Consider the following 25809-nt stretch of genomic DNA (forward strand, 5'->3'; position numbering starts at 1 on the left):
TACACTGGAGGGAAAAAGAGAGTTCCATCTATTGGTGTTTTCTTTCTGTACAATGTGAACTCACCAGCCCAAGTGCCCTGAAGGCTAAAGGCCTGTTTTGTTTTTTCAGAAGCAGTAAGCACCCACAACTACAGTTGAAATTAATGAGAGCAATGTGTGCTCAGCATCTCTGGAAAACCAACTCCTAAATGCCTCAACAACTATGCACATCTTCTTTCTTCTAATACCTTATCATGCTCAAAGCTTATACAGTCAACTTTCTCTGTCAATTATGAAAAAGGTGCCTTTCAGAACAAATTGCTACTGATGGTGGCATTACCAAAAGTAAGGTTACAAAAGCATCTGCAGAGTTGTTTCGGGGTGGGGTATATCAGAGGGGATATAATTAGAGTTTAAATCATGAGTCTCTCATTTTCATAGCTTAAAAAAATTTTGTGATACTTCGACTCCATTGATATTTCCTTTTAAGAATAAGAATTCCTTTTATGAGTGTTCAGGGTTTGTTGCATTCCTTTCCAAAAGTGATACCAAAGGCTTTTATTCAACCAGAAAACAGAAATTAGAGATGGGCAGGATCTTTTCAATTATCAAATTCATTGCCCAGGCTTGGTTGTTTCCCTTTCTCAGGTGGTAGTCATAAAACATGTACCAACACTTCCAGTACAAACACAGCTGTTGGCAATGGGCCTACTGGCATAAATAAGAACTACTCATGTGAGAAAAGGTTTTCAGGATCAGGTTCACTGATATATGAAATGGGAGAAGAATCTGGGAATCTAAGTATAGGAAAATGAAGCAGTATCTAAGATACCACCTTATTTTAAATATCGATGAATATTATTTCTAATGGTGTGCTCGCTCCCCACCCCCCACATTTACTTTTTATTCCTCTCATGATGGGGCTTGCGTTATTTCTATTGGAAGATTTTCCCATAGCCCATTAGATGTCACATTTAGGGACTGGGGTAGGTATTTTATCATGCAATGCCAATGTTGGGCTGGCATGCCAAATCCAAGTGCCTGTTTTCAATGGGACTTCTGGGAAAGCTGTTATATAGTACCAGGAAAATAATGCTTCTGAAACTGTAATATCATTCCAGGAAATAATTGCTTTCAGCAACGGCATTTCTGGGAATGACATCAAAACACGGTACTGGTCCATGAATTTGGTGAATTTCTATATCTGCTAGCACATCTTCAAGGAATATATTATAAAGCAATTACTAAACCTGTTACCCCCCCCCCTTTATGTGCATAAAATTTCCTTTGAGATTCGTGGAAGTCCTGAAGGAAACAAGTGCCATATGTAGGCTGGTCCTTAACGTCACAAATGATGAGAATTTCAACTTTGATTATGTCATGCTGGCTGGAGTGGTTCATGGCAGTGAGTGCCAACCTCAGGGCAGACACACCACACTGTATATTCTACAATTAGATTTCATCAACCCAGTAACAAATGTGAATTCTAAAGCACTATAACAGTCTTACCACACAGTCATAGACAGTCCCCTTGTGCATTCCAGTCTGTCATGCCACCCAGGTATGATGAACTAGTGACAGTTGATTGCCATACACTAACGATCAATAAAGATTCAGGTTGCTTCCAGTCCCAAGAGCCCAGTCACTTACCCAGGTCAATTTGTACCTCAGATCTCACACCAAAGACAATGGTTGTAGCAAATGAAAGAGTTATTTACAGGTTAAAATAGACAACATACATAAAGAAATCAATTACAGATATGGTTCAAAAAGGTGACAGACATGAAGTAATCTGTCAACACTCCATGTCTTTTTGGGTTAACCCAGGTTGACCTTTGGGATCTCTGCTTCTGTTTCCTAGCTGCAGCAAACAACAAAGAGATGAAGAATTTTCATGCCAGGTATCTTAATTTCCAGAATTCAAGATAATGGGACCAGCTTCCTTGCACATAGCACCTTCATCGGTGTGAGAAGGCCATTAACCCAGTCTTTGTATTGTGATGTGTTACAACCACACACTTAGTATTGATAATCTTCCTCTGCCTGCCTGGGCTCACAAATTCAGGGCAGACATTTTTACAGTTATGAAGCAAAACTTGCATATTACTTTATTGCATGAGATACAGACATTACAAATAAGATTAATTCATGTAGCAACGTACAAGTATTTTATAGTTTAAACACTACACTAAACACTAAATACATCTATGCGAGTCTAACACGTATCTTGAACACGCAGATGAGCTTATCTGGTTTCCAGCTATGAATTTGTCCATGCTCAGCTGAAGCCTACAGCCTTGGCAAGAGCTGGCACCTGGTCTACCATCATCACATATTACTTCAAAATGCTTCTTTAAAGCAGACGCATCTCCCTTTGATGTCTTCTGATTACATTGAAAATGTTGAAATAAGCAGAATTTTAGGGAGATTTCACATTTTCCATTGTATTTGATAAATAACTGTGCTGAATACTAATACATATCTGTGTTATCATTTTTTTTTCCAGCTAAAACCAGGACAGGTAGTTGTGGTGTTAAAATGATTGTATAGAAGGGAAAGAAGCTGCCATCTTGAATGCCTTTCCTAAATGTTTAGAAAAAAATTATGGTAATAACATCATGTCAGTCAATGATCTACTTTTCTCTTTCTTTTTCCTATATATTGAAAGTTTCAATGCAAGTTTTAAAAATGTGAATAGAGATATATCTGCATGTTGTGGTATCATGTATACTTGGAAGCCACCTTAATACTTTATCCCACTAAGACCAGACACAGCACAAATATGAAAGATCCCAATTACTCCCCTGTGTGTGAGCACCCCAATTTCTGGAAATAGGATGGCAGTACTTGTGACTGCCATGGCACATCCTGGGGTGTCTACCAAAAGATCAGCACCTCAAGAGGAGGAGTTAGAAATTGCAATATGAGCCACATGAATGACAGAGTGCCATTTGGCTGCTTTCCGATGCCTATGGAAAAATGGGGAAGAAAGCAAGCCAGAACTCCAGGCGTCTAGTTCCAGTTCTGTCAGTGACTTGCTTGGCCATCAATTTGATCGAGTTACCTACAAACTGATCCCCAAAGTCCATTGAATCAATGGAAATCCTTCAGCAGGCTTTTTGGATGAAACCTCTAGCCTCTGTATTCTCAGTTCTTCATCTGTAAAATGGATGCTATAATTCTTCCTTACCTCACAGGGATGTATGCAAACCACCTGGAGAGATTTTTGGCTTGAAATTGGTACTGTTGTTATTTAACATTCCTACTAAAATGTGACTTGGTGAATGTGATCCAGGAACCACTTAGTGCCAACTGGCAAGGGGCACAGAATGGGGTATATAGGGTATAGGGATCTCCTGGGTCTGGTATGTCCATTCTAGTTCAGCAAAGAATGTCATGTGAGGTTTCAAAAAAAAGCCAGTGTCACACTGGTTGTCATTTTGAAATGCATGTACGGATGTTGTGTAAGGAGTTATGTATATACAGTGAAAATTATGTTCTAAAGACTTTGTCTAGGGAATGGTCACCAGCAAAGGTGAACAAGTTTTCTGTCAGATATGATTTTTTTTATCTAGGGGGCTTTTACATGTAAATTAAGTATTTACAGTGGACGAGAAGCTGGATATGAGTCAACAGTGTGCCCTTGTTGCCAAGAAGGCTAACAGCATTTTGGGCTGTATAAGTAGGGGCATTGCCAGCAGATCGAGGGACGTGATCATTCCCCTCTATTTGACATTGGTGAGGCCTCATCTGGAGTACTGTGTCCAGTTTTGGGCCCCATACTACAAGAAGGATGTGGAAAAATTGGAAAGAGTCCAGCGGAGGGCAACAAAAATGATTAGGGGGCTGGAGCACATGATTTATGAGGAGGGCTTAGGGAACTGGGACTGTTTAGTCTGCAGAAGAGAAGAATGAGGGGGGATTTGATAGCTGCTTTCAACTACCTGAAAGGGGGTTCCAAAGAGGATGGATCTAGACTGTTCTCAGGGTACCAGATGACAGAACAGGGAGTAATGGTCTCAAGTTGCAGTGTTGGAGGTTTAGGTTGGATATTAGGAAAAACTTTTTCACTAGGAGGGTGATGAAGCATTGGAATGGGTTACCTAGGGAGCTGGTGGAATCTCCTTCCTTAGAGGTTTTTAAGGTCAGGCTTGACAAAGCCCTGGCTGGGATGATTTAGTTGGGGATTGGTCCTGCTTTGAGCAGGGGGTTGGACTAGATGACCTCCTGAGGTCCCTTCTAACCCTGATATTCTATGATTCTATTGTGTAGTTTATCAGCGGTCTCTTCTCACCAGTCTGAACTGAAGGTTAATGAAGGATGGTGGAAATTTCAAAGAAGAAAATTAACAGGAAAGCAAGCAGCGGGGAAGGGAGGACATATCTTGAGCTGCTCATCAAGGGTTGCTCTACTGTATTTGGGGGACATCCTTTTCATCCTTCACCAAGGAAGTAAGCAAACAGTGAGTTTACTGCATGGGAATGGGATTACAACCGGGCTTGGTTGAAATAGCTGCAGAGAACTTTGGGTGAGATAAGCTTCTCTAGATGAGAGGATAGCTTGTTGGTTACGTTTAGAAAGCATGTTGTGATTCTCTAGAAAGCATGTTGTGATTTTGTTTTGCCTGTAACCATCTGTTTCCAATATTCTTACTCACTTTCACTTGAATCTCTGTTCTTTGACAATAAATGTACTCTTGTTTTCACTGTAAATATATCTAAGTGGTGTGGTGTTCAGCAAAGTGATGATCCTGAGTTAAGTCTTACAAGTGGGTGTGGACTGTTCCGTTGGGAACAGCGGACCTGGAAATTCCCAGAGTGTTCAGCGGACAAGGGGTGGACGCTACAGGGAACAGCTCCAGGATTTGGGAGTTGGTGTGTGCCTATTGCTACCTGTGCAGAGAGAGTGAGGTGCATGTGTTGCCAGGGGCTGGTGGTTTCAGGGAGCTGAATCACAGCAGGCACAGACAAGACTTTCTAAAGCCAGGTGTTGGTGAGGTGTCTCACAAATCTCAGTGCCCCTGGGGATCATCATAGTTAGTCTTTCTATATGCCAGTAGCTGTGTTTTTTGTGGCATGTGCCTGTGTGTGCATTGAAGATATTTTCTGGCAGTAGATTAAGTTAATTATAAGTGTTATCCTACCTCTTGTGTTCTTAATTATGTATCAAAGGAAATACTACCTGTAAATTACTATTCTGCTCAAGTTCCACTCAGCTTATTCCATGAAGTGAGAAGAATAATCCTAAACCATTGAACTGCCCCAGTATCGTACAAGTTTTATAAATAATACCTTATACATAAGGATCTCTGCTTATTGGTGAGAATATGTTGTTGGAAAGCCAGAATGTGAAGAAGGCATTCACAACATGATGGTGAACGTAGGACAAAATTCTACTCTCAGTTGCATTGATGTAAATTGAAAATAACTGCCTTGAGTTCTGTGGAGTGACCCTGTAATTACGTTACCATAACTGAGAGCACAATTTGGCACATAGAGCATAACTAGTTTTTTACTTACTATGAAATCTGTATTACGAAATTGGATACTTTCCCTCATTAATTGCTGCAAGAGAGAAACAGCTTAACATTGTAGATCAATTCAGAGGTCAGTCACGACATTTTTTTTAAATAAAATTAATTATTAATACCCTAATCATTCACTTAAGATGTTATTAGTTTCATTGATCAGTTCTTCCTGCTTATCTACAGCCAGTCTAATCATCATGCATGTCAGAATATCTGAATATATTCAGTTAGTCTTCACCCTCTTCAAATTACATCTTCAGATGAGAAGATAAGGATTCTTAGTCTTCTCAGCACATTGAACCTGATTTTATTAGAAGAATCTTATCAATTTTAGCTCACAAAAGCAACCAGAGACTTCTAATGATACTACTTCACTTTCTATTAGTCATGCAGTTTGTCTTGTAAACATGAAGGCTCCTTAACTTCCAGACATCAGAGATATGAATAAATGATAAGAATGTATGATTGGGTGAAATTATGTATTTATTTATAGTATTTAAATGCCTGCTGTGGTTATTTCCGGATAGGAGTCCTATGCAGAAAAGGGATATTTTCTCCCCCTAATTTGTCATGGAGATTAGAGTGCCCGGAAAAGATCAGGTTTCATTTGGAAATGCTTAGATGATAATTTCATTGAAGGTTTCCAGTGTGTTTCGGGTTCCTTATCTGAGCATGGGTAACAGTGTGGATGCTTCAGAAAAACTTCCCAGAGAAGGGGTGAGAAGAAAAAAGTCTTGCTCTACAGAAAATGTATTGCCTCGAGACATTGATGTGACTCTCAAATGTTTTACAGCACTGTGATCCTTGGCTGGCCTGATGGTCTAGTGACAACACGACATGCTGCCATGCAGGAAATCTGAGTTACAGTGTAGGAATTAGTCCCAAGCTGACCATGTCACTGCAGGGTCATGAGGAGGAGAGGGAGTACCCTGGTTCAGTAGGCAGAGAGAAGACCTCACCACCTCTAGAGACAGTCTCCTTTGGACAGAGTGAGATTTACGATTTCTGGAGGTAGCTACATTTTGCTCAGTTCAGTTGCTGAAGTACTTTGAAGTTGTCAGACAGTAAAGAGGGATAATAATAATACTTTCATCTTCAAAGTGTTTTACACAATTAACGAACTAATAACAGCTCCCCCATGAGGCAAACAGGTGAGTTTACAGAGAGGAAAAATGAGGCAGAGACGTTCAAATGACTTGCCCAAGGTAACCGAGAAAGTGGAGGACGCAGAATCAAGATTATATCACAGGAGTCTGCCTACCAATCCTATGCTCAGATCACATAGACCGCACATCTCACAGATATACTGCTCCTCTGCAAATACCGACACACACTCTGTAAATCCTCTTCTTTGTTCTTCAGATCCTTAATTTCTAATTCCTGCCCCCCACCTCCACCCCACCCAGACTGACTTTATAAAACAACAATTTCTGTTTCCCTCCAGGTGTTAATTTCATTTAGCTCACATGGAAAGATACACTCTCATAGTATAAAAAGCTGTAATCCTAAATCTCATTGTAATGTGTCTCTCTTTTTTCCCCCCCACAGATTAAAGGTTGTGTAAAACTTAAAAGAAGCAGCATTCTATTCACTAGTTATTGGACTCGAGCCTCCTTTGACCTCGGAAACTGAAAATGAGGTTGCTATGGGAACTGCTCGTGCTGCAATCATTCATGTTGTGCCTTGCAGGTAAAGTGTCACTTTAAAACTTTTTGATTTAAAAATGCCACTGTATTTCACACTAATTCAAAAGTACACCAAGTTTTATATGCCAATGATAAAACAGCAAAGTAAGACTCCACTCTGTGAACTGCATTAACAAAGACTGCTGAACAGACCAAACCAATGCTCTCAACCTGCTTCTTTAATATTGATTAGTATCTCCAAAGCTAGACTCTGCTATTTCAGATACCAGTTCTACCCATTTTTAATTGAGTTGTTGTTGACAAAAGCTATTGTTTTGCCCATGTTCCATGCTAAGCAGTTCAATGCTCAACTAAACACTGGTATAGTATAGCATTAAATCCTATGAGAACAATATTGAGAGGAATGATACAAATAATTTGAATAATATGATGCAACACTGTACTCATCTTTTTAACTGCTACAGCACTGTTGTGAGTGAACTGCAGAGTTGTCAGTATTTCAGTCCTCCCTCCTCCCTTAATGCAATCTAACACTCCTTCAAATGCTTGATCCCTGCCCACCATAGTCCAGATCTTCTCCCAACTATATTGTCGTCATCTTGTTTTTCCAACACCAAGGTTGGGTAGGCCTGAGGTTATGAACAGACTCCATCCACATCTGTTTTGAGGCACAATTTGAGCTGTTGGGTGTTGCCTGGATGGTTTTATGTTATACCACTGTCTCCTTGGACATCCTCGGCCTCTCTCTCTCTCTCTCCATGGACACGTCCAGAAAGAACTTTTTCAGGCAGTCGGTAATGGGTTGTTCTACCAACATGGCCAACCCGTTGTAGTTGGCACCTTTTGATGATTATAGTCATGCACTGCACTTTCAGTCTTCTACAGATGTCATCATTTCTTAGTCTGTCTAGCCTTGTGACACTTAAGATATGGCACAGGCACTTCATCTCAATTGTTTGCAATTTTGCTCCAGGTATTTTTTCAGTACCCATGTCTCACAACCAAAAAGTAATGTGGGTACAATGAATGTTGTATGTAGCCGTGTTGGAGCTCGTATGGACACTGCTTTTAAGATCCACACACTTTCTATGAAAATTGTGTTGGTAATAGCTATCTGCTTGTTGATGTCATTTTGATAGCAGTTGTCATACAATGGAGCCCAACTAGCAGAAACTCTACTTTTTCAATGTCTACACCATTAATGACTAGTTTAGCCTGTTTCTGGATTTCTTGATGCTGTCATTGGTTTTGACTTTTGTTCCTTCATTTTTAAGCCCCATTCTATGGCTGTTGTGTACAAGTTAGTTGCTGCTTCTTGGTTGTATTCCTCTATAAACACAATCATTATGATATCTTCTGCAAAGTCAAGGTGATTGATAATCTTCCCCACTGCAGGCTCCACCAGTGTTGCTGAGGGAGTTGAACAAGACATTTTCAAAGTGTAGAGTAAAAGTATTGGACTTTATATGCATCCCTGTTTGACTCCAGTTTTCACTTCAAAGCACTCTGTCAGCTTGCCGCTGACTCATATTGTATGTCAAGCTATGTTATACAGACTCTGCAGTATTTAAATCAACTTGCTGCTAAAACCATACCACTTGATTACTTGCCACAGAGACTCTCTGTTAAGAGTTGAATACTTAGTCAATGAATATGAAACAGGTATTCGTTGAGCTCTGTGTGACTCCAACATTTGATGACAAACAAGTATCTGATATGCCATAGAACATCCAGATCAAAAGCCATCTTGTGACTCAAAGGATTTCCTCTGCTCTTTTTTTCATTTGGTCAAGGATCACTCTACAGCAGTGGTGGGCAACCTGCGGCCCGTGGGCCGCACACGGCCCATCAGGGTAATACGCTGGTGGGCCGCAAGACACTTTGTTTACATTGACCGTCCACAGGCACAGCCGTCCGCAGCTCCCAGTGGCCACGGTTTGCTGTTTCTGGCCAATGAGAGCTGCAGGAAGCGGCGGCCAACACGTCCCTGCGGCCCGTGCCACTTCCCGCAGCTCCCACTGGCCAAGAACAGTGAAGCGTGGCCACTGGGAGCTGCGGGCAGCCGTGCCTGTGGATGGTCAACGTAAACAAACTGTCATGCAGCCCACCAGCGCATTACCCTGACGGGCCGCAGGTTACCCACCAATGGTTTAGATTGTATTATGATAGCAGGATCATGTTTCCCTTGTAGTTTAATGCTCATTATGCATGATGAGACACATCTAAAGCTTTTCAAAGAGCTGTAAATATTTTCTGATAGTATGAAGGCATCTCCTTCATTCTGGGCATTGTCTGTGCTTCCACAATAGATGACTTTATGGTGCTTTGTGGAAAGTTCACCACTTCCAGTCCAGTGTGTCTCCACAAATGCCAAAAATGTCTATGGAAAAGATGCCACTCTAGTTCTGAATTCTGCAATTCAAATTCTGACTTTGTCTCACTCATCTTCCTATTAGAACTATAATCCTCCCTGCAAAGATGGATACGTTGATTTCCCTTCCCTGTCTCCCAACCTTCTCTGCCCTGTTTCAATTTTTTCCCTGCCTGCATCTGTGCAATCTGTTCTCAGCTGACCTGACCCAGGGCTGTTTTCTAGTTTGATTGTCTGCTTAACAATATATAACTGGGAAATGAGTACTGTGGGGAGTGTAGGCCTCAACTAAGTGAGAGTTTCTGGGATATGACTCCTAGCAAGAGTGCTATACACCCCAAATCCCTACAGTGGGAAAATCTCATGATCCGTAATTCACCCCTCCAAACCTTTTAAACAGCCTGTCTCCTAGGTATTATCCACTTGGGACATATTCAATTTCTTAAACATTAATCTTCAAAATCACTTTTTGTACATCATATTTTTGCAAAACACAAGCCCTACTAAATAATTTCATATTTTTTTCTAGAATGGAGGCCTGCTTTTTCCCCCCCTCTCTCCAGAGACATGCAACTTGCCTGAGAAGCAAAAGCAGTAAGGCAATCCAGCCAAGCACACACCCTAATTCAAACAAAAAAGCGGCTCCTTTGCAAACAATGGACCTGATTCTGATCTTGTTAACACAGGTGTAAAACAAGAATAGCTACATTTGCATTATACTATTAAAATCAGTGTGAGTGAAATCAGAATGAGGCCCAAAATTGTGACGCCAAACACATTCAGAGGTAGAACAAAGGGTTGCTCATGAATGATAAAGAAATACAGTAAGGGCATTTTGAATCTTCCTCCTCCCTCGATAAGTCTTCATTGATGGCTTTCTCATTAAACAGTATTAATATTCTTAAACACTTGCTTTGTTCTGAATGGGGGTAGTTAGGTTTTAATTAATGTTTTTGTCATCTTGTTGTTCATCTTGATTGCTCTAATTTATCCACTGCTTGATATTCAGAATTCTTAAGTGTTTTCTTCAATAACTTGTGTTTTCCTCCCGTTTATATTTTTTTGTTTCTATGTTACTTTTGAGTATTCTCTAAAAGCCAGTTGAAAATATGTTTATTCTCTTAGACTCAGGACCACTGAACATTAGGCCACTTTGTCTAGGTGCTAAATATTGATTTAGGTACCTAACATTAGGTACCCACATTTGAAAATTTTGGCGCAAGTCTTAAATGTACTATGACAATTTCAGAGCAGGATGAAAACTAGTTACAAAGTGTTATACTATTCCATACATGGTGCTAGAAATTCTAACTCTAACAGTGTGTCTTAGGTATAGATCTAGTATAATTCTATGTTGTTTATAAATAATAATAAATTCACCCAATCTCACAAACCACAAGAATGCATGTTTATTTGCTATCATTTCCATCCTAAAAACTCATAAATAAAAAATCTGTTTCTCCATGATATTTAAAGCAATTCAGTAAAATAATATTTCAGAGGATTGTGTTTGGGTTTTTAGGCCTGATGTTTTTTACATTCCTACTTTTCCCATTTAAGATTTAATTTAAATGAAAACTGGCCTTAACACAGATTGTTCTGCAGCAGCAGTTTTTCCCTCTCCTGTGCTTTGCAATGAATTTCCCAATGACATGGTGTCACATTCTGTGTTCCAGTTAAGTTGCACTCACCCCGGAATGGAGGGGGTGATCTCAAGTTTTGGGCACGTTTTATTTCAGGTGACTGATGACTATATGAGGCTTGGTTTTATGGCAAGACAGAGAAGTGCTGCTGCTTTCAGAGAATTTTTGTAACTCCTGCATTATTGTGTCTTTAATTGTTTGCCAAAGATGGCCAAAGCTTTGAATAAGGACATCCTTTGATGTGGAATTTTCCCTTAAAGTGAAATCGAAAATAAATAATATTGTACTGTCCTGGGACTGTTCTAACTTAATCTCAGCTGTAATGGCCCCCTATGGGCCATTCTGCAACAGAGAATAGCCACAGCCTGGTTTGCTCAGCCCATGGGGGAAATATGACAAAAATGTAGACTATGACACGGTTAATTAAAATTTGTTATATTAGTACGATGGTGGTTAATCACTAGTTCTATAGCTGCCTTACTGTATGATGTACATTACAATACCTAAAATATATAATATGCTAAAAAACCCACCACCTATCTCAAAGAGCGTGCAGTCTTTATTTTATTTTATGTATTTTTAGAGCACCAACCATGTCTAGGCACCAAAATAAAGTAAAGTTAAAATATAAGAGTACTGTACTCTCCTGTTCCTAGGGAAAGGTATACATGATTCAGGCGCCCTTCAAAGTATCTCTCAGTAAAACTGAGATTTTCCCAAAAATATGTCCTAATTAGAAACTAACAAGATGAAAGGAAGGTTAAGGCTCCCCAGTTCCTAATTCCTTGAATTGATTGTATGGGATTTAGTCTCTTGGTTTTATGGATAATCCTTGTTCAGCACTACAGAGGTGGGAGGAAAATTTACCATCCAAATATGGCCTGGACCAAACATCATTACTCTCCTTTTCTGGAATTCCTAAATGAACTCCTTGTGATCTCAGAATATAGTTTTTACCTGTGAAAACTTGTAAGACTCTGCATAGAAAGACATATAGGAAGAAAGAGGGGTGTCAGGGAATCCCACTATGGAACTAGCATCATGAATCAAATCAGACTTTTTGAGTTTCTTTAAATTTTCAAAGATTGTGTATTGTTTTGTTGGGTTCAAAAGAAAATATTTTTAAAAAGTCCCAGGTTGTTAGCTAGAAAGCTTTGTTGACTCCATCCCTTCAAAAAAAAAAGGTTCAATCAAATCAAAAGAATATGAGGTAATTTTCAGTTTTCATAATAAATTACGGTTTAGTACTGTAGTAGTCTGAGATTAATCCAACCTCAAACTCAAAATCTGAACACTCCCGAACCTTACTATTCAGAATCCAGATTTGGATCTAAATTTTGAAGCCTTTTCCCATCCCTTAAACATAATTAATTCATTCCAATTTCCAGAAATCACCTTTTTAGGACATTACCAATTGTCATTTTAGGTATCCAGTTAGGAAATCAGCTACTTACCTACCTTTCTGGTCATTACTATGAGCTTTAAAGGTCAGAATTCTTAGCTCTTTTCTCACATTGGGGAGAAGTTGCTCACATGAGCAGTGTCACTGAAGTCAGTGGGACTATTTGTGTGAATAGTCATCAGTGTAAGAGGCTCACGGTCTACTTTTAATATTAACTCTAATGATCCAATGAGGAGTGTTGGAAAAATAAATTATAATAGACCAATCCTGGACTGTATTTAAATGTTACCTACTGGTGAAAGTCTATTAATAATTCCTTGAGCTATCTAGTCTCCTTCATATCCTGCACTGCTGAAGGTCTACCTAGAACAAAATAAAACTCCCAACATATCCTATTCAACATATACAATATAACCTTGGATCATTTTCCCTGGACATTATAACTAATGCCAATTGTGACCTCTAACCTGGGGTGCCCTTTACAATGCTTTGCTGCTGTAGCTTCCAGCCTGGACTGCTCACAAACAGCCTCCAGCATGTAAGTCACTCCCAGTTATGTCTCTGTGTGTGCTGCAACCAGCTAGCCACACCTCGGTTCTTACCAGCCTTGGTTATGGTGCTGGGTGACCCCCCCCCCCCCCCCCCCCCCCCCCAGTTTTGGAATTTCCCCCAGAAATGTATGTCCTGTATGGCTCAGCCCTCTTCTGAACAATACAAATATTTTAAGTCTGTTATTCTTTTCAAGGAATAATGTGCCAGTTTATTATTGCAAATAGTTATTCAGACACTTCAGTTTAAATACACTGTATTAGATAAAATAGTAAAACAAATTTATTAACTAGACATAGAGATTTTAAGTGAGTACAAGTAATGAGGCATAAAAGTCAGGAATGGTTACAAGAAAAATAAAGACGAGACGCTTACTAATGCCTAACTTAACAAACTATACTCGATTCAAGCAAAGTTTCTCACCACATGCGCTAGCAAATTACTGACCAAACTCTCATATCAAGACCCCTCCCCCAGAGTTGAACACCTGCTTCCTCTGTCTCTGCAGGTGCAGTGAATGAGATAGCCAGACACACAGAGAGAGGTGTATTAGGGTATATGTTCCTCTTTTTTTATCCTTTCAGCCCCCCTCTTGAAAATCATTTCCAGGTGAGAACCAGGCTATGTGCAAGGATATTCCCTGCTGATTTTTCACCTTTGCCTTCCTTTCCTGCCGGATGACTTTGTTCACTGCTTAAATGCAAATTAAGGCAACCACACATTCCTTTGTTTAGGAGAGACCTGTTGCCAACTTCTGTTTGGGCAGGGCTGTGAGGTTAGGAACCATACAAAGGGATCTTATAACTTCACGTATAATGTTGCCATAGATATTTTACAAGGACAGTCCTGACCAGGAAATTATGAGTTTCCAAATGAGACCTTACGAGGCATATTTTGTACAAAGATTATTATAATAGTGTGTAGGGTGTGAATACCAGGGTGTATTCTGTCACATCAATATTCTTAAAGACTCTGCTATATTTTCTAGAATCTTTCCTTGAATTTCCAACTTTGCAGAACTGCACTCCCCATAATTACATAAATACTACAATGCCAAACAACCCTGATTTGTTAGGGCTGTAAAAATCCTGATGCTAATAATTGTAAACCCAAGGGGGAATGGCCCATAAAAAAACACTTATCCGTCTTTAGCAAAGATCCAGCAATCTCTTTCTTGTAAAGTATGATATAGCCATATGTCACAGAATAAAATATAGGTGGCTAGGGATGGGAAACTGAAGCTATGGTATACAATGGACCATGTGAAGTCAAAGAAATGACACCAGGGATGTATATGGTCCAGTATATCTGCCATATACTGCAATTCTCCATGCAGAAAATATCACCCGCACATCCCCCAGAATTTTCTGAGCATTTATACACAAAACTAAAGCAGAAGAATCAACTGAGGAAAAAATTGATTGTGTGTTGACTGAAACTTTGTAGTAATATATGGCTATAAATCCTGTATATAAAAATGACATATTCTACTTGGAGATGATATTCAGATGACATGTGACCTTGAAGAACTAAAACCAGCCCACAAAGCAAAATCTTCCAAACCCCATTGCAATTTAATTAAAATGATCAAAGCATAAACAAATGATAAATTCCACTCATGAGACTAAACTGATCCCAAGTCAACGAAAACAGTAGTAATAAAGAAGGACTAATATGAACCATAAGAGAATCTAGGAAAGTGTTGTGGTGATAAACAAAATACATCAAGACCTCACAGATGTAGCATATAAAGCTGAGTTAGCAAGATGAATAATCAAAATGCAAAGCCACTGATTAAAGTGTAATACTCCAATGTAAATGACACCTACACCAGAAATAAATTAATACACCAGAAAAGCACTCCCATTGCTACAAAGAAATGAATGTCAAGACAACCAACTAAGCATAAACTTGTGATTCAGGAGCAAAGCACAGTAATAATTTTCAGGGACCATGAAGATTAAACTTTACAGAAAAAAATCAGTTACATCAAATAGGTTCTGATTTGAGTGAAATGATTAGATTAATTTTTACATATGGTACCAGGCCATTCTGACTTTAGGTGAAGCCCCACAATTCATGGGGACATAAAATCAAGTTTTCAATCTATTGGATCTTTAGTATTCAGATTAATATGAAGAGTAAGGAGAATGAGAGTTGATAGCTCTACTTGCAGAGTGGTGGGGTCTGTGTTACTTTAGTTGATTCACTCAACTTTTCTAGGAATGGTACTTTTGCTTACTGGGTGGCATATTGTCTAAAGTTGAATCCTTTTAATGCAGTTTTATTTATTTTGTTAATTTCCATAATTTAATGTTTTGAAAATGTTTGGTTGCCATCAGCAAGAGACTTTCCTAAAAGGTCATTTACCTCTCAGATGGTTGCTATGACTCATGCAGCATGTAGAACAGCGATCGGCAAAACTTTGGCACACGGCCGGGCCGGTTTGTTTACTTGCCACGTCCGCAGGTTTGGCCGATCACGGTTCCCACTGGCCGTGGTTCACTGTTCCAGGCCAATAGGGGCTGCAGGAAGTGGCGGCTAGGACATCCTTCAGACCATGCCGCATCCCACAGCCCCCATTGGCCTGGAGTGGCGAACTGCAGCCAGTGGGAGCCGCAATTGGCCGAACCTGCGGATGCGGCAGGTAAGCAAACCGGCCAGCCCCCCAGGGTGCTTACCCTGGCGGGCCTCGGGCCAAAGGTTGCCTATCTCTGATGTAGAACAAAGCAAAACTCCCATTGATTATATTGGGGTTGGGATGTCACCAGAGACTTATTTTTTCTTGAGATGAATTTGTATGCTCATGAAGGATGCTGGATTGACAGCATTGAATACAGAGGCCATCCCAGTAATGGACTGTATCCTCAGGTGGTGTAAATTGCTCAATTGCCTTCTCTAGAAGCAAAGGCACAGATTCATTGTCTTCTATAGAGCTATGACAATTTACACCATCTGAGGATCTGGCCCAACCTGCCTAAAATCTGACTAGAAGAGACTAGTACTACAGATGGTAATTCTTCTCCATGCGTAATGTATACTTGACCTTGAGTTCCCAACAAAGGTGCTTCTTGAGGCGGTGGATTGTGTGATGTTGTCCACCAGTTCATTTAACGTAGGACACCAAGGAACCATCAGACAGTAGAAGCTTTAGGTCTGTCTTCCTTTCCAGGAGAGTATCGTCACTGATTACAGCAAAGGGGAAACTAGGGAAAATATATTTGCAAACATGCTTGCCAATTGCAGTACAATTTCATACATGCACTTCTTTTCTTTTCTTTTGTTTTCTTTTGTTTTGTTTTGTTTCTGTTTCACAAAAGAAACATAGGAATCACCCTACTAGATCAGCTATGAGCGCCATCTAGTTCTCTATCCTGTCTCGGCAGTGGCCGGTACCCGATGCTTAGAAGAAAATATAAGAACCCCTTTGCAGGCAGATGTGGGATAATCTGCCTCCCATATTAAGTCTCATCCTGGTCTCTAATAGTTCCAAACTGCCTTAAGCTCTGAAGCGTGAGGATTAATATCCATTTCTAAATTATTACCATTAATTGTAACTCTGGATCTTCTTGTTGCTCATATAAATGTCCAATCCCTTCCTGAATATTGTTAAGTTCTTGTCATCACTGACCTACAGTAGCAAAGAGTTCCACAGTCTAATTACACATTGTGTGAAAAGTGTTTTCTGTGATCAGTTTTGGACTTGCCACCTTTTAATTTCATTGAATGTCCCTGTGCTCTTGTGTTATTAGGCAGCCAGAGAGAACAGAAATTCATGATCTACTTTCTCTGTACTATTTATTATTTTATATGCTTTTATCCTGTGGCCTCTTATTGATATCCCGTTTAAGGAAGTCAGGTCTTTATTCATACATTTGGAGTAGGACCTTTTTTGTGTGCAAATACGAGTATTCACATGTGACCAAGCATATTCACCTGAAAGTTTTGCGGCTGAGCTCCTTCTCCCCTGCCCACTGCCTCTTTTATAGATGTATAAAATACACAGACGTGTGTTTGGAAGTGAGGATGTTAGAACACATGGAGAAAGAGAGTAAGGAAACCAATGACTTTTAAGCAGAATTTGTTTGCTTCTGTAATTTTCCTTTCTCTAGATCTTCTCAGACAATTGGGTTTCTAGTCTTGTTGTTCATAACATTTACTCGAAGCTCTTTGCAAAGCAAAACTTGTCAAGTAAAATTGTTTGCCTTCCTTCCTTTTTTAGAAGAAAGCTCATAAACTCATGCCCAAATAAAAGAATCCATAAGTGACAACTTGTTATGCAGTTTTATGATCATGCTTTTGTTTTTACTAAGTGTGTTTTGTCATAGGGAAAATGCTATAAAGAGTTTATCCATTTAGTATTTCTGAGTGATCGGTTTTAAAATTAAAGTGGCCATTTAACAGACTGCAAAGTGGGCAGGCCAAAATACAAAGACTTGATGTGTCGCATCATGAGATTTATATTTGCTTTATTGATTAAAATGCATGAAGAATTTTATTTTTACTCTCCAACAACATAACTTGGTAATGAAACTTATTGGATTGTCTGTGTAAGTCTTTGGTTTATAATCAATGAAATGATATGTATAAAGATGAGTTTGTTGTCATCGGTTTGTTGTAAGTTAGGACCCGATCCTGATAGGTGCAGAGCACTGCTGCTAGCTCCCAGAATAGGTTGTATATATAAAAGGAAAAGAATAGCTGAAACTTGGGGGGAGAATGGCAGGGATGGGGAAATTATGTTGGAACCCTGCTAAGAAAGAGGCTGACTTGTGCCTAACATGACGCGGTGGCCATATAGGGGAGTAAAGAGGAGTTAGGATTCCACCACCTCTTCAGAGCTCATGTTCGAGCAACCCAGATCCTCGCTCCTGCCACTGAGAAGCAGAGGGGTTGTTCCTGAGGTGCTCCTTCCTTGAGAAAGTGTGTGGTGAGAAGGCAGAACCATGGCACCCAGCCCCCTATATGCACTGGTGAGTGGAGCTGGTTAGATGCATGGGAGAGAGTATTTTATACCCCTAAAAGGGGTGTCACAAATTGCTTTCCCATTAGTACAACATGAGAGCCCCGGAAAGAATACAGTCCGACTGAGCGGTGTCGCTGCCTGCCCTACAGATTGTAGAGGGCAGGGATTAAATCAAATAGATGCAATAATTATGAAAGCTAGAGAGGATGAGGGGAATACATAGTTAAAACAAGGCTACTGCAGAGAAGGAGAAAATGATAGCAACATAAAACAAAACAAGAGGATTGTAATGAACTCTTACTACAAAATAAGAACCTCTTCCTCCTGACACACCCTAACTCCACCTCAACAGTTTTTCATGGGTGTCTGCTGGGATGTGTTGTGTGTTCTCACACTGTGCTTGTGTGAAGCATTATGCACACTTTCCTTGCAGTGTATTTTCCTTTCTCTCAATGCATGTATTTGCTTTCAAGGCATGAAGTGGAACCTTTACTGTTATGCAATACTTGAGATTAAAAATCCCGTTGCTCTATTCAGTTTTCTTCAGTTAAAAATCTTTGCCTGTTACCCAGAACATAACTAGCATTTTTTCAGCACTCCAGACCATTTTCAGGGTCGCATACTCAGCAGTAAAGTCAGTAGAGCTATGCTCATTGACATCAGCTCATGTTCTGTTCCTCCAATTCTAATTTAGGTAGCGATTCCCTTTCTTCTACCTGTACGTCCAGTAAAAGTGTCTTCTTTACATCTTGGGTTTCTGAAGATAACCAATCTCCCAACTCTGGTGACACTTTGATACATAGATCTCCGGGTATCTCTCAGATGTAAAATGAATGTGTTCTCACAACACTCCGGTTAAAACTGTTGTACTAGATGGAGACTACCCGTATACAGATGGATAAGGTGTGGTTCATATTTTCAAAAAGATGTGTGCAGATGTGTGCACATTTCGTGTTTTGCCCCGATCATGCAGCAATTCACACTCAGCAAAGTGAAGGTGTGATTGTAGCATGGGTAGATCTACCCATGATAGCTTTAATCTATCTAACACTGGTAACAATAGTAGGGAAGATGTGGTGGCACAGGCTTTAGCATGGGCTAGCAACCCATGTATGTACCCAGGGGGTTTGTACTTGTGGGTCTAGCCCACACTGAAACCTTATCTGCTTTATCTTCACTCTTATTGTTCCTTGTGCTAGCTAGATTAAAGCTAATATAGATATGCCTGCCTGTGCTGCAACCACACTGACACTAGACTCGCCCTTAGCGGCAGAGCCAGAAACTGAATCCAGGAATCCTGACTCATCACTCCCAGATTTAACCTCTCTTCTGAACTCCATCCTCAGAAACAGAACAAAACAACCCCCTCGCCCCAAACCAGTGGCAGATTAGCCACTGTGCCCAGGTGCCCCAGCCAATTGGGGGACCCCAGAAAAATGGCGCACCCATGCCCCGACCCCACTCCCCCGCAGCAGGAGCACCAGGTGGGCAGAGCAGGGCAAGCCCCTCCCCGGTGCCCCCCCCACAGGAGTGCCGGGGAGGGGCTGCAGACAGAAAGGTGGGGAGGGGCCCCCACTTGCTCTGGCCCAGGGCCCCACAAAACCCTAATCCGCCATTGCCCAAAACACAAGCAACCAAAATGCCTACAACTTTTTATTTTAGCATAACATGTGCATTCTTTCATACTGGTTAATAGCAATTTGAGAGCAGGTATCAGTTATTATGTACCGTGAAAAAAAAATCAGAGGCTTACACACAATAAGTCACATATGGCCAGGTTTTCAAAAACCCTCATCACCAGATTTTTCAAATGTGCGGCACCTTTGGGTGGGTGGGGGGAGCAGATTTTCCAAAGTGCTCAGTTCCCATCAGTTCCTATTATGACACTTAGGGCCAGATTTTAAAAATGGAGCAGCACTTCTAGTGCAAAGCTCTTTCAGAAATCTAGACCCCTATTCTGGTGCCTAAATGCCAAAAACTCTTGGAAATCTGGCCAACAATATCAAATACCTATGTTGTCCTGCTACTTTATGAAGCATAAAGAGTCTTCTACAAAGTTCTACAAAGAGTTTTAATTTAACATTTGAAACATAACTGTTAACGGTGACTTTGTTGCTTATAACCACCCCGTGTCCTGTCCCTGTATTGTTCTGAGTTTCTGCAAGACGTCTGACTACCACTTCTTGGGATTGTGACCCTTTCTCTGCTTACGCATTAGTTCATTGGCATACACAGCACAATCCATCCCTTTTTTATTAACACCAAATGAATAAAACAACACTGTAATTCTTCATACAATGGTGAAATGTGATTCCCCTGCTGCTCAGTAGCTTTCAGTTAGTCTCTTTGGGTTTTTGACCATTATGCCACAATGTGTCCTCGTCTCCGTTGGAAGTCTTGGGACAGCATCAGTTTCCTGTGCTTATGGCAGTGTGTTTCCCGGATAATCGACCTGGGTATCCTGATCTTGTGTCTGATAAGTCCACATCCTTAGTCGTCTCAGCAAGCTGTATCATTTTGGTATGTGTTGATGTGACTACTGGGATGTGCCTAGTTTGATGTGTAAGTGGTTTTGCTGGTAAGTCCTGCACTATGTGTGGAAGTAGCTAATCTGGGATACTTATCACTGGTACCGGTAAGAGATGCTTACGGTTCCATCTCAACAAAAATTCCTGCTTTGTTTTGATCTCATATGATCTTGGAGCAACCAGCTTAATCACCTCAGTCTTATCTCCCCGAGAGCCATTATTCTAAATTTTAACAGATTCTCCAGGATGTAGTTACCTCAGGCACACTGAGGTTTTGCCACAGTGGAACCTTTTAATACTTTTACGTCTTTCTCTGTCCTTCTACACTTATTTGTGCATCTGTTCCTTAACTGCACCTTGTTTCATCTTCAGATGAAGAAGTTTAGTTCTTATCTGATGTCCTAGCAAAAGCTCTGCAGGTGACTTACCACATTGGTAATGGTACTGCTCTGTGATTCAGCAAGGCAAGAAGAGGGTCTTCCATCACATGTGTTACATTTTTAAACAGACACCTAACAATTTTATGCCACATTTTGCAAGCTAATTACCCATGTGGCATAGCTATTTACTATGTCACTCATGCCAGGCCAATAGAGTGCTTCCCATGCCTTTCTTTTGCACATCTCTATACCTAAGTGCCCTTCATGAATGGACTTTAGCACGTTTCTTCTGAGTTCAAATGGAATCACAATGCTCTTACTTATGAGAAGGACATTATCAACCATAGACAGCTCGTGCATGAAAGGAACATACTGGGAGTGAATTGTTTTTTCCCTCCAAAGTGTAGAACATGAATCATGAACTGCAGCATCTCATCTTTCACTGTAGCACTTTTTAGCTGTGCCCACATGTGAGGTGAAACAGCTTCTGAATATTTTGTCACATTGATGTGAATATCTCTCAGATTCAGTTTCTGGATCCCCAGCTCTCTGAGATTCATCCCAGATCCTGGATAGCATATCTGCCATGATTAAATGATTTCCCAGAGTGAATTCAATGATATACAGTAACTCCTCACTTAACGTTGTAGTTCTGTTCCTGAAAAATGCGACTTTACGCGAAACGATGTTAAGCGAATCCAATTTCCCCATAAGAATTAATGTAAATGAGGGGGTTAGGTTCTGGGGAAATTTTTTTCACCAGACAAAAGACTGTATTATATATATTATATGTATTATATATATATATATACACACACACAGAGTATAAGTTTTAAACAAACAATTTAATACTGGTACACAGTGATGATGATTGTGAAGCTTGGTGGTTGAGGTGGAGGAGTCAGAGGGTGGGATATTTCTCTTATTGCTAAATGATGAACTAGCAATTGGCTGAGCCCTCAAGGGTTAACTCTCTCTCTACACCAGGCAGCAGGAATGGAGGGAGGTATGTGAATTTCCCTTAAGTACACTGCCTTGTTAATTAGATCAGCTTGCTGAGAAGCATCTGCTGCAAGCTCCCTCTGTCCTGAGTCCTGGTCTGTCCCCCCTGCTCTATGGAAGATGGGGTAAGCAGGGTGCAGGAGCAGGGGGAGGGGGACACCCTGACATTAGCCCCCCTCTTCCTTCCCTCCCCCCTGCACAGCAAGCAGGAGTCTCAGGGAGCAGCTCCGAGGCAGAGGGCAGGAGCAGCACATGGCAGTGGGGGGAGGGACACAGCTAAACTGCAGGCAGCTGCTGCACGGGGAACTTAGGGGAGCGGGGAGCTGATAGGGGGCTGCCGGTCCACCCTGGCTCCAAGCCCCCACCAGCTAGCTGCAACGGGCTGCTCTTCCTGCAAGCAGTAGACAAAGCAGGCAACGCTAGAAGGGAGCATTACACAACTTTAAATGAGCATGTTCCCTAATTGATCAGCAACTTAACAACGAAACAACGTTAACCAGGACAACTTTAAGTGAGGAGTTCCTGTAGTCATATTTTAGAAGCTTCATTAGAAGTCTTTGAATTCTAGGCAGTTCCTTCCACTGGTCCTTTTTGAAATGGTTATCAACAGTTTATGATCTGTTTCAATTACAAAAGCTATTCTATAAATGTAGTTGTAACAAATATTACAGCCAAATACAATTCCTAGTATTTCCTTTTCAGTCGGTGCATATATGTGCTCTGTATTTGTGAAAGCTCTCAATGCATAGGCTGTAGGACTGCAGTCACAGCCTTTCTTTTGAAGTAGCACTACACCTAATCCATCCTTAGGAGCATCTGTGGATAACTTTGGAAGGCATGAGATGTCAAAATATTGTAGCGTGGGAGCACCTGTAAATAATCTTTTCAGTGTGTTGTATTCATTTCCATGCTCTCTAGTCCAGTTCCTATACACACCATTAAGTCATAGTTTTCTCATTTTTTTGTTTTGTTTTATCAGCCAGGTTATCTATGAATTTGCGGACTCAATCACAAAACCTATACATCTTTGTCAGTCTTTTTGCTTTGGGCTTGGCATCCTATGGATGGCTTGTACTTTTGCCGGATCTGGACTGACCCCACTTTCTGACCGGATTTACCCAAAATAGAGACGTTCTGTCTTCATGAACTGGCACTTTGTGCTCAGCTTCAATCCTTCCTCTCTGGCAATCTGCAGAACTTTTGCCAGCCATGTATTGTGTTCCTGTTCTCTAGTGCCCCAGATGCGGATGTCATCTACGTACACTTTCAATGTCATCCAGTAAGTGTTGCATTGTTCAATCGAATACTTTAGGTGAGAGGAAATGCCACAAGGTTTGAAGCAGTATTTGTTGAAAGGCGTGTTAAAAGTACACAGCTGTGAGATCTCAGAGGTCAAGGACATTTGCCAAAACCCATTAGATGCATCTATAATGGTGAAAAGTTTGATACCTGCCATCTCTCCCAAGATTCAATGTTTGGTGAGTAAGTGATAATGCTCCCTTATTATGTTAGTGTTTAATTCCTTGGGATTGAGACACAAGCACTAAGATCCAGATCTCTTTTGTACAATCACCAGCGAGTGCACCCAAGCTGTAGGTTCCTCATCTCTTTCTATTACTTCCATAGGTAGGAGATATTGCAGTTCTTGCTGGAATCTGCCTCTCCTGGCTGCGTGTATAACAAGGTTTGCATCCTTCTTCAAAGTAATTTTAGGCATGACTGGCAGTTTTCCCAAGCCTTTGAACACATCTGTATATTTCTCTACTAAGGTTTTGATGCCTTGAGACAAGTTATGTTCTCTATTAAACAGTTGGCATATCAGTCCCCATTGTTGGGATGATTCTAGGTCCAATATAGATGTTTTGTCTCCTGTAACAATAACAAAGGTGTGCTTAGTCTTTTCTTTCTTGAGTGTCAGATTGAGCTGGCAGCTGCCCATCACTGGAATGGGGAGTCCATTGTACACTGTCAGGACATTTGCCTCATTCTCCAGTGGGGACTTGTATTTTAAAGTTTGCCATAGTGGCAGAACCTGTATCTACTTTATATGTGATTTGTGAACCATTACTATTAAGAGTAATGAGCCAGTTCTTGTCTACTGGCAGTCATTGCCTCATGGCATCAACATACACTGCCTCCTCACTGGAGCTATTACCATATTCCTGCATTGCATCCCTGGTTTTCTGTGGTCTGAATTGGTTAGCAAAATGGTTGTACTTGTGATGCACTCTGCACTTTTGTCCAAATGCTGGGCATTGTGGGTACACACATTTGGTTCCAGACTTCCAACACATTTATTTGGGCTAACCCTGCCATAGAATGTTGTTGTGGTTTTTTTTTTGCCCTTCCTTATATTGACTGTTGTCAGTGTAGCGCTTTTTTGTGTATGTTTCCTTCTTGTCCTCCTATAGAGTGACTTCTTGCACAGTCTCCCTGTTATCCTCTTTGCTTAAAGCCTGCATTTGCAGTTTTGCCTGCTCTGCTGCTTTGCACATGTTTATGGCTTTTTCCAAAATTAAATCACCGTTTCTCAGTAGATGCTCCTGCAGCTTTGCATCATTGTAGGCTACCACCAGCCTATCTCTAATCAAGGAATCTCTTAGGGGCCCAAAATTGCAAGACTGGCTCTTACGCTTCAAGTCTATGATGTAATCATCAGTGCCTTTTTGTTTTCCTTTTCTACTTTTGGGTGGGAAAAGGAGTCTTTCATGAGTTTCAGTCTTTCTAGGAGTTCAATGTGCCTCAAACTGTCCTCAGACCTTATCAAAATCTTCACTCTCTTCTGGGGAGAGCTGGAAGCTGTAAAAAGATCTAGAGCTTCCCACACCCGCTATGGTTAGCAGTAAGGCTACTTTCCAGGCTCAGCACAAAAAGCCTGCATCGATTGCTGTCATATATAGCGAAAAAAACACTGTTTAAGCCTCTTCCAAGCTTCCTCCATGTTTCCCACTAGCCTGAGTTCCAGCGGTGGCTTTATGCTATCCTTTTATTTTTCGTCTGTGTTGCAGAGGAGGTGGGTTTCTGGAACAGGGAGGGGAGTTCCTCCTATCTATTCTTTAGTGTAATGGCTGCTTGAAACAGTCCCTCTCTTCTTTATATGCTGACTTTAGATGTTTTCCAAACAGTGCTCTCCCATCAAGCCACTTCTGGTACCAGGTGTAGTTCGGTTACTTTATGAAGTGTACACTGTTTTATACAAAGGATTTTTGTTTAATGTTTGAAACATAATAGTTAGTGATTGCTGATCACTGCACTCTGTCCTGACTCTGCATTACTCTGCGTTTCTTCAAGATGTCTGACTATCACTTCCTGGGTTTGTGACCCTTTCCCTGCATGTGCATTTGTTAATTAGCACAATGAGCACAACACCTTCTCTCATCTGAAATTGTAGAGTGAAATTCACAGAACACCAGTGCAAGGCCTATACACCACTCAGGCAATTAAAATAGGGTTTAAGTGGGACTTAAGCACCGCAGTCCTTCTGCTGGTCTTCTGTACATGGGAGAATGTCAGCAGTAGGGAATAATGTACCATCAGCACCTGTCCAGATTTAATAAATCCAGCTTCAGACATTCAGTAGGATGATATTTTTCACAAAGTTAAAAATCTGCAGCTCCGCATAATCATGTATCCCACCCACAGTGGATTTTGAAACATGTACGTGAGAACAGAGATTCTGAAACTGGAGACAGATTTTTAAGAGGTATATTTTCAGTGTAATTTTCAATACTGTGTTTTCAAACATGAAAATATTCTGTCAGCATCATCTCTGGACATTCTCTCTCACATGATGGTACAACATAACCAAAGACCTCA

General features: G+C 40.7%; 1 protein-coding gene across 1 annotated transcript in view; it reads left to right on the plus strand.

Moving 5' to 3' along the window:
* The window catches only part of CNTN4 (contactin 4), a 353580-nt gene that overhangs the window by 33205 nt on the left and 294566 nt on the right, over positions 1–25809 (plus strand). The window contains exon 2 of the mRNA XM_026650447.1: positions 7055–7195. Coding sequence (XP_026506232.1) covers positions 7141–7195 — 55 coding nt within the window. The 5' untranslated portion in view covers positions 7055–7140. The remainder of the gene's footprint in view (positions 1–7054; positions 7196–25809) is intronic.

Source organism: Terrapene carolina, unplaced genomic scaffold (genome assembly GCF_002925995.2).
Source record: "Terrapene carolina triunguis isolate 2854851 unplaced genomic scaffold, T_m_triunguis-2.0 Scaffold89, whole genome shotgun sequence".
Lineage (NCBI taxonomy): Eukaryota > Metazoa > Chordata > Testudines > Emydidae > Terrapene > Terrapene triunguis.